The sequence below is a fragment of the Choloepus didactylus genome, chromosome 8 (assembly GCF_015220235.1).
Source record: "Choloepus didactylus isolate mChoDid1 chromosome 8, mChoDid1.pri, whole genome shotgun sequence".
In the NCBI taxonomy this organism is placed as follows: domain Eukaryota; kingdom Metazoa; phylum Chordata; class Mammalia; order Pilosa; family Megalonychidae; genus Choloepus; species Choloepus didactylus.
The window spans coordinates 143,018,496-143,033,467 of record NC_051314.1 but is presented as its reverse complement, the minus strand read 5'-3'; the positions used below and the strand labels follow the sequence as shown (position 1 = coordinate 143,033,467).

Below are 14,972 nucleotides of genomic sequence, written 5' to 3'. Positions count from 1 at the left end.
GTTTTCTTAATAGTAGCCATTTTTTGTATTATCTCATTATGGCTTTGATTTGCATTTCCCTAGTGGCTAGTGTGCTTATTGGTCACTTATATATAGTCTTTGGAGAAATATCTGAGTCCTTTGCCCATTTTCTTGGTGTTGATTTTTAAGTCTGTGCCTTTGGCCTTTAATCGGCTTAGGTGAGTATTTGAGGGGTTGGACAACAGTGTGGACTGCTCCTGATCCAAGGCAGGGTGGCTGTAGCCTCTGGGACAGGCCCAAGTGGTGGACTTGTGCTGTTACTACAGATACAAGTGGGGGGTGAGGGGGTTGGAGATCAGTCTTTTCATTTTTAAAGCTGGTTTTTAGTATTTGCTTTCTGAAGTCTGTGGACACTTCACTTTTCTTCGAATGTATTGTTCCAGCAGTAACTTCAGTAGCAAGTTGCAAAGTGTTTGTACACAGTGCTAGTTGGCTGAAATTAAAGTTTCTGTAAAAACAAATATGTTTTAAACACAATTTTCCTTGCCTATTTTAAGGATAATGAACTTATTTCTTTGGTTGACTTGACTGAAAATTGCCCCTCTTCTTCTCAGGCCAGATAACGCGGTGCCGGGAGATGTGCTCGTTCTGACCAAACCCCTGGGCACGCAGGTGGCTGTGGCCGTGCACCAGTGGCTGGACATTGTGAGTGCTGGGGTGGAGGGTGAGGTCTCAGAGCTGTGTGTGGGGGGGTGGCAAGTTCTCAGGGCTGTGGGTGGGGGTGAGGTCTTGGGCTGTGGGGATTTTGTTGGAGGATTTGGAGAGAAGGGTCATTCATCTTGTGCTTCAATTCATATATCTGTTTGGTTCACTTTTGCTGGAGTAAGCTGTTCCCTTTGGACACACTGCAAAACATTTAAGATTTGCACCTTCTGAATGTTGTCAGTTTGACTTTTGAAAACAAAGCCCTTTAGTTTTACTGTTAGGGAGTTTAGTATCAATCGAGTCCTAGAAATCCTAAGAATTCTCCATGTTTTATTAAATCAAAGTTCTGTGTATTGAGTGCTTCAACTAGGTGTGCCCCAGCTAGGGGCTTCAAAGGCTTTATATAAAGAGGATTTGGGAGGCGGGGGCTTAGGTTTGTCTGTTTATTTGGTGCTGAGAGAGCTTTATTTTTCATATCTTAAACATCACCAAAAAAATAATGAGGAGGATAATTTGTGCAAAGTGTGATGTTTCAGGTATAAAGCCAGGGTTATTGACAATTTAAATTATTTTAGTCATGGGATTTTTGGTTGTTTTTGTTTGGTAGCTTTGTCTTTTTAAACTGATGAGTAACTCAGAACACTTTGATATATAATACTCTCATGGAAGATGAATCCAGAATATGAAGATATTTCTCCCAAGTCACTTTTCCACAGAGCCATAATCATGTTTTAAGATTTCTTTCATCACTGTAACAGCGCACAAATTAATAAGATTGTGGTACATCCTCACATGTCTTGGTGCTTTTAATTTTTACAACTGTCATCAGAAACTATCAGTTCTGAGAAACGGCTAAAAGGAAGAATAAATAATTTTATGTTATTCATCAGCCAGGTATATGTCAGATTGAGATAGCAGAGGAGAGAAATTCTCTAAGGCTGCCACATTCTTTAGTCATCGTCCCTCCTCAGCCAGGGAAAAGAGACGTTTCCCATCAAGCGTTACGGTTGGTAAATCGATTGGAAGGCCATTGTGGGTGATAAGCCACAGAGTTGCCTTCCGACACGACCGCCCAGGGCCAAGTAAAGAGGCCAGGGGCAGGCTGGGCAGAGGGATCTCACAGGTGAGGGGCTCAGGGTCCTTCTCTTCCCTCCACCCCCAGCTTGGCACCACCTCTTCTTTTTTACCTGTTTTTTTTTTTAAAAAAAAATGCTGAGTTGAAAAAAAGCAAGTTCCAAAAACTGTATATAACCGCACAAATCCCTTTTTGTGAAGGTCAGAAGCAACCAGCAGGTACACTGTCCATGCATCTCTGTGTGTGGAAATATATCTTTTTAATGGCAGGGGAATGGAAAGTACAAAATTTGGGGTAGTTGTTTCCTCTGCAGGAGAAGCGGGATGATGGGATGAGAGAAGAGAATGTAGTAGACTTACGTCAGCGGTGATGTATCATGACTGCGCTGGGTGGTGGGTTACTGGGTGTCTTTACATTATTAAACGATCAGTGGGCAACGGAAGCCGGCCCTTCGTGGCTCCCTCCAGGCGGCACAACCACCCCAGCTCTCCCACCCTTGCCGTCTTGGAGCCGGAGAGTGTGCGAGAGCGCTCCTTCACTTGAGTCTGAGGTCAGCCCCGGGTGGGGAGACCCTTATCTCATTGCTCTTGTGATGTCCCATGTGGTCCCCAGGACAGTTGAAATTGTTTTTGTATCCATTTGGCCATCAAGACAGCTTGATCCCAGAATTCTATTAAAGTCAGTGGAAGTTTAATTAGAATAAGAGAAATGAAGGCATCAACCTAACAGGAGAGGAACAGTAGAACCAGTGGGCATACAAAGCTATTGGGGTGCAATGTGCGCCCAGCCAGGGGGAGCCGCCGTGCTCAGTGCCAAACACCCCCTGAAGCCTGCACCCTGCAGCTGGGTTTATGCATCCAAGGCTTTGTTTCCCAAAGATACATGTGTCTAGCGGACACCTAAAATATAGTCACAGAGGAAAAAACAGAAAACATAAGTTTTTTGCAAAATTAGATAAATAAAACTCACCAGAAGATGACTAAGAAAAAATACACTCTTTTGTCAGTGGTTAGCAATGAAGATTGCTCACATTTTCCCATCTCTTCTCCCTCACCTGTGTTTTTAATGTCAGCCTGAAAAATGGAATAAAATTAAACTAGTGGTCACCCAGGAAGACGTAGAGTTGGCATACCAAGAAGCAATGATGAATATGGCCAGGCTCAACAGAACAGGTAAGGGGGCTGAGGGCTCTTCTCTTGAGGGGTGGGCAAACTTCCTGGAAATGGTCCAGATAGCAGATGTTAACAGCTCTATTAAAATGTAAAAAGCTATTCCGGGCTGGGAGCCTGCCAAATCAGGCAGTGGGTACCCCCTCCCATTGGTACCTGGTCTGGATTCCATTCGTCATTAGTAGAAATCCACTTGCATTGCATGTTCCAGCCAAAATGAGCTTTAAATGTGACTTGTGTTAGAGAAAACAAGTGACTAAGGACTAGCTTGAACAGTATAGTATGCTAGAACAGGTCACAAGTACATTTTTACCTATGTGCTATGGAGCGGAGAGTTTAAATTGTATTTTCTCTATTCCTTCTGTCATTATGGGCAGTGCTGAATTCCTCTGTGCCCCAACCAGTAAAGATGGAAAAGAAATTTAGCTAGCATTTCTGCAGAAGTATTTTTATCTTCTCTATTAATTTAAGGTGTTAACATTGCTATATTTTTAATTCCTGGGTTTGTGTATTTAAATGAGTAATTATATTTGCATTATCATTTTTTCCCCTTTATGTTTTATTTCTAGTCCTAGCTTCATAATACTGTTAAAAAGTAATAATAACTAGTGACTACTAGTTATTGGTAGTTAGGATGTGCCAGGAACCTGACATTCTTTCTCATTTAACTCTTAAAACGTTATAAAGGGGCTGCTGTCATCCTCATTTCACAGAGAGGCTAAGTAACTTGCCCAGGGTCACACAGCTAAGACATGGTGGACCCGGATGTGAAACCAGACCTACCTCTGCTTATGATGCTTCAAAGATTATACTCTGCTCCCCCTCTGATTCAGTGAGAACTTGAGGCCATTTCACAGGTTTTGTACAGTCATTGAACAGTACTGTTGTACTAGGATAAGAGTTTTAAAAGCACTTTAAGATAAAATAGGAAAGTTCATGAGCTAGAACTCATCTTCTCGAAAGCAGCAAGGCTTGCTAAGGGAATCATTTGATCTAGTTTAAATGTTTTATGCTCACTATTTTTGTTGGCTCTCATGCATGTGTAGAAAATGTCAGGTGTTTTTTATAGTTAAGAAAGAAACACTTGTTTTCTGTTGTTTTTTCCTTTTTCTCCCTAAATCTATTTTTTTAATTAAATTCAGTTTTATTGAGATACATTTACATACCATACAATCATCCATGGTGTACAATCAACTGTTCATAGTACATCACATAGTTATACATTCATCACCCCAATCTATTTTTGAATATTTTCCTTACACCAGAAAGAATAAGAATAAAAAATAAAAGTAAAAAAGAACACCCAAATCATCCCCTCCATCCCACCCTATTTTTCATTAGTTTTTGTCCCTATTTTTCTGCTCATCCATCCTTACACTGGATAGTGGAAGCATGAGCCACAAGGTTTTCCCAATCACACCGTCACCCATTGTAATCTACATTGTTATACAATCGTCTTCAAGAGTCAAGGCTACTGGGTTGCAGTTTGATAGTATCAGGTATTTACTTCTAGCTATTTCAATGCATTAAATCCTAAAAAGTGTTACCTGTATAGTATATAAGAATGCCCACCAGAGTGACCTCTCGACTCCATTTGAAATCTCTCAGCCACTGAAACTTTATTTCGTTTCATTTCACATCCCCCTTTTGGTCAAGAAGATGTTCTCAGTCCCATGATGCCAGGTCCAGGTTCATCCCTGGGAGTCATATTCTGCATTGCCAGGGAGATTTACATCCCTGGGAGTCAGGTCCCATGTAGGGGGAGGGCAGTGAGATCACCTGCCAAGGTGGCATAGTTAGAGAGAAAGGGTGACATCTGAGCAACAAAGAGGCACTCGGGGAGACTCTTAGGCACAATTATATTCAAGTCTAGCCTCTCCCTTGCAGTAATGAGCTTCATAAGGGCAAGTCCTATGATAGAGGGCTCAGTACATCAAACCACCAGTCCTCAGTGTTTGTGAGAACATCAGTAACAATCCAGGTGAGGAAGTCCAACACTTCCGCATTTCCCCCAGCTTCTCAGGGGGGCCCCGCATATATATTTTTATTCTCTGTCCAAATTACTTTGGGATGGGAAACACTTGTTTTTGAAGTCTCTCTCCTGCCAGAAGAACAGAGAAGCATTTGTGTGGATTGCTGTTTCAGTGATCTGGAAGCAAACCAGCATTTTGCATGTAAGCTCCAAGAGGGCATGGAGTTTTGTTTCTTTTGGTCACTGGCATCTGCAAAGAGTGAAGGACATGTTGGGTGTTTATTAACTATAGATCGAACCAGTGGATTTTGTGTACCTCGTGGCAGGTGTTCCTCTGGGTACTTCACAGAAACTTCCTTCTCGGTCGTGCTGTGAGCTGGGACCTGTATCCCCCTTTGCAGAAAGGGGAATACCAGACCCAAAAAGCACTGTTCTTTCCAACACCACAGGTCCTATCTCCCTGCGCTAGTGATGAGCATTTATGCACAGTTTTTGTTCTGGAAACACCAAGTTTCTTTCTCTTCGTTAACCATGTGTTGTATTTAAGGAGTTGGATTGTGGTGGCATCCTATAGTAGAACTTTGAAGATACTTGAAGGTGAAGTTTAAGATACATGTCAAGTTCAAGAATCTTATCCCGAAAATAATCACTCTTCAGTTCCTTTCTTGGGATCCCCTGAAACAGTTTTGAATGCACTTTTGTTTTTTACATCCTCCCTTTTATTCTTCAACTTCCCCCAAATGATTTTGAACCAAGTATATGTGATATTTAAGCCATGAAGTCTTCAATCATTTTTTAAATGAAATTTTGAGCTAGAGGATCTTAAACAATCCTACCTGATAACTCTGATTTTTAAAGTTATGTTTATATATTTTAAAAATATAGAGAATTTTTTTCAACATAAACTTACCTGCCTTTTCTCCTTTTGAAAAAAAAAAATTTATATATATTGAGTAGCTATGAAAGCATCTTCTGAAACACTGTGCAGGGCTTAAGGAGTAACAGTGCAGCAGCCGGGTGCCCACCATCTCTTGTGAGAAGGCGCCCGGCCTTGGAAGCCCAGGGCCACGAAATCTGGACTGCCCCGTCCCCACCCTGGCATAATCCCTGTTGTGAGCTATGTTTATGATTCTCTTGATTTTCAAAACTGTTCTCATCACATAGGATCACATCCCTAAGCAGTGAGTTTGTTTGTTTTTTCCCTTTATAAAAATGGAATCATTCCTGTAACTGTGCTGGCTGACTCCTTGCCCTTCGTGTGGCTGAGGTTCCTTCCTTTCCACCGCTGTGTGGGTTTCCACCGTTCGGTGACTCACTGCTCTGCTCTTGGTGGACTAGCGGGTGACTGCTTTGAGCAGTCGGGGCTTCTGGAGCTTATGCCAAGGAGGTGGCCTGAATAGTGCCACATTCTTTTCCAAAAAGGTTGTACTCACAGTTTACAATAGTACACTACATTAAGAAAAAATTTTTTAATATCTTCTTCCTGTTTTATATATTTTTCCTGCTGTAAAAGAAATATGCTCATTTTAGAAAGCTTTTAGAAAATGGAGAAAAGTAGAAAACAATTTTCTGTAGTCCCATCCCCCAAAACGGCTTCAGGTAATACGTTTGTGTATTCTTGCAGGATTTTTTCTTTGCTTAGTTGGGGTGGAGTTGTGTTTTAACTGGTGTTTTAAATTAGCAGTCATTATAAACTTTATATGTATTTGGATTCTGCTTTTATTCATTTAACACCATTAAATCCTTTTTTCTATATTATTACATAATCCTGTAGTACAGTTTTTGACAGCTAGATAATGTTCTACCAGAGAGATATACCTTAATTAATTTACCTTTTGCCTACTTTTGAATAATTCATTTTTTCTGAGTTCTAGGAATATATCTTAGGACATATTACCACCAAGTTAAATTGTAATTATTTAATTGTATGTCTTCAGATATTCTCTTCACTGAAAGCCAACTGTCGTGCATACTGTTTAAGAAACCTTTTTGTTCTTTCTGGTCCTTCAAATTAGGTAGTTTAACAGTGAGAAAGTGATTAGCAATGGCTTTATTTTTGTCCGTCTGGATTATTGGTTGGCTTATATTTGAGCATTTTGAGATGCTTATTTTTTGTAAGTTGTCGGTAGCAACACAAGATGACGGGGTAGTTGGCCATATCTAGCAAAATTATAATGCGTTTACCTTCTGACCTGGCAGCCCCACTTCCCAGAATCTATTCCAAAGCTACAGAGACCAAAATAAGAAATGACATATGTAAAAGGCTGTTCCATGAGCACTGTATAGAATTGCAAAAGAGAAGAAGCAATCCGCTGTCTGTCAGGAAGGTGCTGGCTGAATTACCTCGTATACATACCTCCAGTGGAGTGCTACACAGCTGTAGAAAGGAATGAGAATGAGCTAGGGAGCTCACTGCAGAATACAGTCAAGTAAAACAAGCCAGGAACAGAAGCATGTATAAAGTGTGCTGCGTTTTGTATATTTGGGTATGGATATGAGTTCGTAATACATATTGTGTTACACTTTCAAAAAGAAGCATAACTATAAACTAGTAAAGGGTTACGTATAAGAGAGGGATGCAGGTCCTCTGAATTTGTTTTGTTTTATAAGTTTGACTCAGAAATAAGTTTTATATAGTTAACAAATACAAAAGAAAAAAAAAAATAACCAAATCTTACAAATGCAAACCAAATTGAAACCAATGAGCCTACTGTAAGTCAAGTTGGTGGTAAACCTATGTGGGAAGAATTACTTCAAAACACTTTGAGCCTGGTGTTCAGGGCACATCCAACTAAGATTTTAAGAATAAAAGAAATAATAGAAAGTCAAGAGGGCCAAGCCAAAACTGTAATTGTTAATTTAAACTTGAATTTAATCAATTAAATGGATTTAACCAGTCAGCATGAACTCAGGATTTGCTTATCGTTTCCAAGCCTACTGGCAAGACCTAAAGCAATTTCCTAGTAGCAGCGAGCTTCTCTATGCCTAGATTTGGATCTCAAAATACCATTTCCCACTGAAAGCAACCAGGACTCTTTGGGGACATGACTGAGGCATGTCTGGGTTAGGAAATATAAAAGATAAGCCTGGGACATCGTGTGCCTGGAAGTAAAGTTGCTGCCCACAGCCAGTGGGGTCATGTCGTGTTGCCACAGCTTGAAGGGGTTCCCCGCAGTCAATGGGGGATCAGCTTGAATATCAAAAAGAGTTATTGCGATCAGCTGAAACATACCCAATATAGAAAAATTCCATGAGGCCATAGTGGTAATAATTTAAAAAGATTTTGTTGGTCACCTTTGAAGTTGCTAGGGCACAAGCTCATTCCGACAATAGATAAGAGAAGGTCAGCCATATATTCCACCTTGTACAGACTGATACCAGGGAAACCAAACAGTTTTGTTTTTTTTGTTTGTTTGTTTTTTGTTTTTTAAGTTTTTTGTAGATAAATCACGTCAAATAAATGCAGGAAGAATGATTGAATTACGAAATTGCCTCTTTTGCCCCCTTGAATTAATGAACCTGAGCCAGAGTGATCAGTGGCTGCTAAGGCTGTTGGGTGAACCGTTCAGGGGAGCTTTGAAATCATTATCATCTGAACCCAAAGAGCAGTTTTAGCGTCACTAAAACAAGGAGAAGCAGATGTTCCTGTTGAGATGATAAATGGCCAGCCTCCATGAAATAAACCTGCATCGCATGAAGCCTCAGACCTAACTGCCAGTTTGTAGGAACTGCAGAAACAGTACAGCATGTTCACACCAGAGGAAATCAATTAGCCCAGTCCAGAATCAGGAAATTCTATGGAAAAAGCCACCCTGGTTCTCCAATAAATAAATGGCAAGGGAGGAGAGAAAACAGGAGGAACTGTTAAAAACAGATTTAGGAGACATCAAGCGAGTGTGATGTTAATTTTGTTTTTGTGATAGCCATATTGCGGTTGACAAGTTTTTATCTTACAGAGATACCTGCAAGTGTATTTATGAATGAAGTGGTAGGACTGGGATTTGCCTTAAAAATTCTCCTGAGCCCCTCTCGCAACTCCTCAGAAGAGGTCAGGAATAGGTGAGACCCCAGCAGAAAGGTGGGGAGTTGAACTGGAGGTCTTTGGATGCAGGAGAAGGCATTATAGTGTGCTAGTCTCTGCTTATTTGTTTAAAAATTCCCAGAACAAAAATGAACAGTAATAATAATAAAAAAATCCCCTTTGGAGGGAGCAAGTCAAGGTAGTGATTGCCAGTAACAAGAGGAGAACCTGAGGCTGACCCCAGCTTGTGTGAACTCTGGCAAGAGCTTCTAAAGGGCAGGCCCGTGGCTTCGTTAAATGTCCTGGAAGTCCACACCAGCCTCCCATGGGACTGAACAAACATTTGGTGGAATGGTCACGCCTACTCCTTTCGCCACCGCGTGGACCAGGAATCTCGATTTCTGGTCAGGATGTGCCTGAGGCAAAGGGAGAGCAAAAGAAAAAAAGTGCTGAAAAGAATACTCTAGAGCATTTCCATAAACGTAGGACACCGTTCCTTTCAGGAGAAAGGGGGGTCTAATTCTTACAAATGAGCCTTTCAGGCAGTTGAGCTCGGGTGAGAGCCCCTTGATTGTGCTCACTGGGTCATTACTATTGATTGAAGTGGCTGATGGGTTCTGCGTGGTTCAAATTGATGTGAGAAATCAACTTTCAGAATTCCACTCTGATTTTGGTTGAGTTTTAAAAATTGCATGTTTGTCATCCCCATTTGCCGTCTCCCTGGCGAATGGGGAAATTTCGAGACGAGTAGCTTGTGAACGATTCCAGTTTAGGGAAAGATGGCACCACCAGCTAACCCGAGCTCCGTCTGTCCCCTCCCAGCTGCAGGGCTCATGCACACGTTCAATGCCCACGCGGCCACTGACATCACGGGCTTCGGGATCTTGGGCCACGCGCAGAACCTGGCCAAGCAGCAGAGGAACGAGGTGTCGTTCGTCATCCACAACCTCCCTGTCCTGGCCAAGATGGCGGCCGTGAGCAAGGCCTGCGGCAACATGTTCGGCCTCATGCACGGGACCTGCCCGGAGACTTCAGGTACAAGGATTCCGAGTCCTGTCTGTGGAGTGAGCTGGTGAGGCGAACAGAAGTCCCATGGGAAGCAGGGAGCCCCGTGCATGAGTATGAGCCCTCTTTGGGTGAGGGCTTTTTGGCCCCTCCAGGGCTGTGGGCTCACTCTCCCACCGTCCCATGTGGCCGAGCTTGTTACTTTAAGTCATCTATTTCTGTGCTTTCCTTTTCGATGTAGGAATATGGTGATGGGGTGGGAGGGAGGGAGAATGCAGGAAAAATAGTCATTGCTCAATTTTCATTGGAAACTGAGCTCTTTAAATAAAATGGTTACATTGGTAAGTGTCTAAAATTGCTGCTGTAAGAATGAAGTAGTAGATTCTGTCTCCTGGTGCCATTTTTCTTTTTGCCCCATTTTCTCTTTTCCCCCTTTCCTTGACTCTTCTATTTCATCGTTGAAGATTCCCAATATTTTATTTTTTTGCAGTTTCTTTCATTTTCATTTTCTTCCCTTCATAGCTAAGTTTTCTCCCCTGACTGTATTAGTTAGAGTTCTCTAGGGAAACAGAACCAGTAGGCATTATCTGTAAATATGAAATTTTATAAAAGTGTCTCGCGCAACTGTGGGGATGCACAAGTCAAAATTCTGTAGGGCAGGATGCATGAATCCAAATTCCATAGGGCTGGCAGTGAACTGGCAACTCTGATGAAGGTGTTCAGTGAACTCACCAGGAGACGCTGGCTAGCCGAATTAGAAGAAGGTTCTCTCCTTTCTCCCTTAAAAGTCTTCAACTGATTGGATTAAATCCAGCTAATTGAATTCTCTCATGGTAGAAGATGTGCCCTTCATTGATGTGATCAGTCACAGCTGCAGCCAATTGACTGGTGATTTAATACACCATTACCTTGCAGTAAGGTTAGACCAGTGCTTGCTTGACCAGACACCTGGGTTGCTTGACCAGACACCTGGGTACCATCACCTGGCCAAGTTGACACATGAACCTGACCATCACAGTGACAAAAGAGTAGAGTCACCTGGGAATGTAGAAGAGCCCCATGCCTGGACCAGATCCCTAGAAAACCGATTTAACTGGTCGGGGGTGGCCTGGACATCAGTGAGGATGAAAAGCTCCCCGATTCTGGGGTGGGCTTCCCTGGTGTAGTGGTGGGGATTACAGCCCTCGGAGGGGAAGCTGGGCCTCTCACATCCCCCAGAGAGGGCCTCCAACTTCCTGTTTATCAAAAAAACTTGTCTAAAGCACGCTCCAAGAGGGCAGGGGTTTTTTGTCCATTTGTTCAGTGTGTGGCTAGACCAGTGCCTGGCACCTTCTGGGCACTGAATAAATGTAGAACGAATTAACAGCTATTAATAGGAAGTCAAATCTGTTCCCTTTATTCAGAAATGAGAAGTTTGTGCTTTTTTGTGGAAGTGGGTGTATATATTTTTTCCTGATTTTTTCCACTTACCAAAAAAAGTTTCTTTCCTTATACTAGAAACAGCAAAGAAGATTTATTTTCATGCATTTTATACTTTTGACAGAGCTAGGGCTAGAACTTAGAACCTTTGAGGCATTATACCCTTTCACAAATCTTATTTTTTTAATTAAAAAAAAAATCAGACAAAAATGCATTCTTGGTAAGACAAGGAAGCCATGTAGAGAATCAAATTGAAAAGGAAAAGTTTCTCTTTTCCTTTCAACGTAGCATAGAAGAAATAGCTACTACATGTGTTATCAAGGCCCCAAATACATCCTGTACGGCTTTAAACGGTTCCCAAAACAGGTCAGTTTAAGTTTCAGTTTTATATTAGGAGTTTACCAAGGAATTGCTTAATTGTGCTGCAGTTTAATCCACGGAGCCGGTGACGGCAGCCTGGAGCCAGCCTCTTGGCCGAGTGAAAAGAGCAAGCTGCATGTAGAGAAAAGCAAGTTAGCGACTGGACTCGATCTGGGCAGGAGGTTTTGAGAAGGACTGAGGGGCAGAGAAACGGCTCTCAAAGTGCCACAGCTCACGATGAGTCTCTTTCCTTTGCCAGGAGGCCTTCTGATCTGCTTACCGCGCGAGCAGGCCGCGCGGTTCTGTGCCGAGATCAAGTCCCCCAAGTATGGGGAAGGCCACCAAGCATGGATTATTGGGATTGTGGAGAAGGGCAACCGCACAGCCAGAATCATAGACAAGCCCCGGATCATCGAAGTGGCCCCACAGGTGGCCACTCAGAACGTGAACCCCACGCCTGGCGCCACCTCCTAATCCAGGCCACACTAGCTCTCTGGTTTTGTTTTCACTTAGATCTATTCCTTTACCATTACTTCAATTAAAGACTGTAAACCACAACGATCTCATTGTGTCTACACATCCGGTGACTTTAGGCCAATTTGTGAGTGGATACAATTAATAAAGTAGAGCCCATTGCCTTCTTTTCCTGTTACATTAACTGAAGATGCACCTACTCTTGAGGCAGCTTCTGAGTTGAGAATTATATTGTTATCCAATACTGTTGATTCATTTTGAATCTTTAGACACTTATCTCTTGCCGACAGGCTCTTTCAAAGGTGCTTTCACATGGCACAGACACTACCAAGAGTAGTGTCTACCACAGTCGGTGTCTTTTCATTTTATGTCTATTTATCATTGTAAGTCTGATCTGTTTTTCGCTGTCTTGAACAGTGTCCTGGAAAGACAAACCCGGTCATTGACACAGTGGCATCCCAGTAGAAGCAGAGCTGCATGATGGCTGTGAGCCATTGGCCTGTCTAGTCTTACCATTCAGAAACTTCTCCAACCCCAGGACACAACCCCCTAGAGCTGTCAGTTATGTGGGGCAAGTGCTTCACTCTGCATGGAAAGCACTTTGAAGACAAAAAGAAATTTTGTTTCTTTTTGTTTTTGTAGCCTTCCAGGTATTTGCAGTAATATCAGTAACTGTTTTCCTTACTCATAGCAAAAAAGGATACTTTTTGCAATGTAATTAGATGTCTATAGTGCAACGAAGAATTGCCCTTTCGAAAGGGGCTCATGTATGATACACATTTGCAATTATAATTAACTACGCAGATAATTTTTAAATATAATCAATAATAAAGACTGTCTGTGGATTGTAGTGTTTAATACATTTTATATTTTGTATAGTGATTTCAGGCCTTTTTTCTTAAAATCAGCAGCTATTTAGCCGAATTCTCAGCATTATTTTTTTGTCCTTCGTGCCAATGCTTTTTTTGTGCACGCTTTCCGTGATCTGTGTTGAAGTCTGCATTGCCAACTTTGCAGTTTAAACTGGTTTTTCAAATAAATATTTAATTTTTTTAATTGATCTTGTATAATCAGATGCCCCTTTTAGTATTATTTTAGAAGCGTTGGGAGGGTTTTGCCTAAAGTACAATTTATTGGGGGAAAGCTAGATTTTAGTTTTATAAAACTTGTCTTTCATGGGACCTATATTTTTTCTCGAATTAAATTTTGTAGTTCTAGAACAAATAGGTGATCTAAAGAGGTGTTTATCTGTGTTACTCAAAAGAGGCTTCCTTGTATTTTGGCCTACTCAACAATTTCGGGGGGTCCCCGTTAATGAAGCACAAGGAAGGGCACTGGATCCTCGAGGGTCTGTCTTCGTGAGAGAAGAAGCACCGTGTCTGCAAGTTTCCGAACACCTCCTGCTTCCAGGCACCAGAGCCACCTACACCAATAGCCTTGCCAGTGGAAACTGCTGCCAGGAAGACGATGCTCCCTGAAAGCTGTGGCCTCCTGGAAAGAAGAGGCCGCAGCCTTTACATGGGTGTTCCTGGAGATGAAGCCACGCACTGTGTGCAGGACGTGGGGGCTGCCCCAGAACTGAAATTACTTGGACACTGTGTAGAAATTTATGCAGGTGTTGGTCCTCAAAAGCTACAAACCAGTGGTCAGCAAAATAAAGTGTGTTGGAAACCTCTGAGTAAGGTCATACTGTTGAGCCTTTTTTTCTGATACATCCCAAAAGTTCTAGTGGTACTAAATGTGAACTACTCTCAGTGTTGATCATGTCCTGAGTGCCAATGTTTTCCTGGGTGGTGGGCCTGCTGAGGGAGGTGGGCTGAAAGGATGGCGCACTGCAGGAAACCATTGACTGGGGAAATGCTGGGTGATTTGAGGTCCAGGTAATTCACAGAGACCCAGGGGGAAGAACTTTACTTTGAAGGGTGTTTCCCAGAGGACAGCCTGCCTCAGTCCTGAAGTGTGCTCTTCAAAGGCACACCCTGGACCTAAAGAGTCAGAATTTCTAGGCATGGGGCCAGGGAACCTGCCTTTCCAACAAGCACCCTGTGCCCCCTGAAATATGGGGACTGCTGATCTAAAGGAAGGGCACAGGGGGGCTGGGGGAGGAGGAGGGAAGGAACCTGGACTTGCTTTGCCATGTTATTTTTCCAGGTATTTTTCTTTTCAATCCTGACATTTCTGTTGATAGTTGATTGACTCTTGTCCCATATCTGGGTTACTGCCCAGCAAAAAAATAGTAATAACAAAGATCTTGAAAGTTCCTTGAAGAAGTAGGTGCTTGTAATTGAGTATTTGAGTTCTTAGCTAAATCTTTGTAGAATATTTTAAAATTCAGCAAACAACAAATAGACAATTATTTGACTCGATAATGCATAATACGTACTTTTTCTTTTTGACTCAGTATTTTAAAATAGGATATTGTCTTCAAGTTCTACGTTCCTTATGATGAATAAATGTGTTTTAAATGTTTCTGATTATAGATGTATGAGCCAGCAGTTTTTCAGTCTGAATTTAGCATTGCCTTTAAAAGAATTATATCTGAGTCCTAAATTTTATGGTTTTTTTCTGTAAAGAAACTAGACTATAGCTACACCATACTATTCTTTTTTTTTTTAATTTTTTTTGGTTTTGAAATAAATTCAAAGTTATAGGAACAGTTGCAAAAACAATACTAACCCCATACACAGAATTCCATCATACCCTGACCCCCCCCCCCGATAGTCCAATCCACCAACTTTAACATGCTGTCACATCGCTATTTCTTTCCCTCCCTCCCTTCTTCCCTCCCTGTCTGTCATCCATCATCTATTG

General features: G+C 41.9%; 1 protein-coding gene across 3 annotated transcripts in view; it reads left to right on the top strand.

Annotated features, from left to right (window-relative positions):
* SEPHS1 (selenophosphate synthetase 1) overlaps window positions 1–13,839 on the top strand; it is a 28,121-nt gene extending 14,282 nt beyond the window's left edge. For 2 of the 3 annotated variants that reach the window (XM_037847031.1, XM_037847030.1), the window contains exons 6-9: window positions 576–666; window positions 2,814–2,913; window positions 9,726–9,938; window positions 11,947–13,839. In XM_037847031.1, the coding sequence (XP_037702959.1) occupies window positions 576–666; window positions 2,814–2,913; window positions 9,726–9,938; window positions 11,947–12,161 (619 nt within the window). In that variant the 3' untranslated portion in view covers window positions 12,162–13,839. The remainder of the gene's footprint in view (window positions 1–575; window positions 667–2,813; window positions 2,914–9,725; window positions 9,939–11,946) is intronic. The other variant, XM_037847032.1, reaches the window with a different exon arrangement.
* The last annotated feature ends 1,133 nt before the right edge of the window (window positions 13,840–14,972 follow it).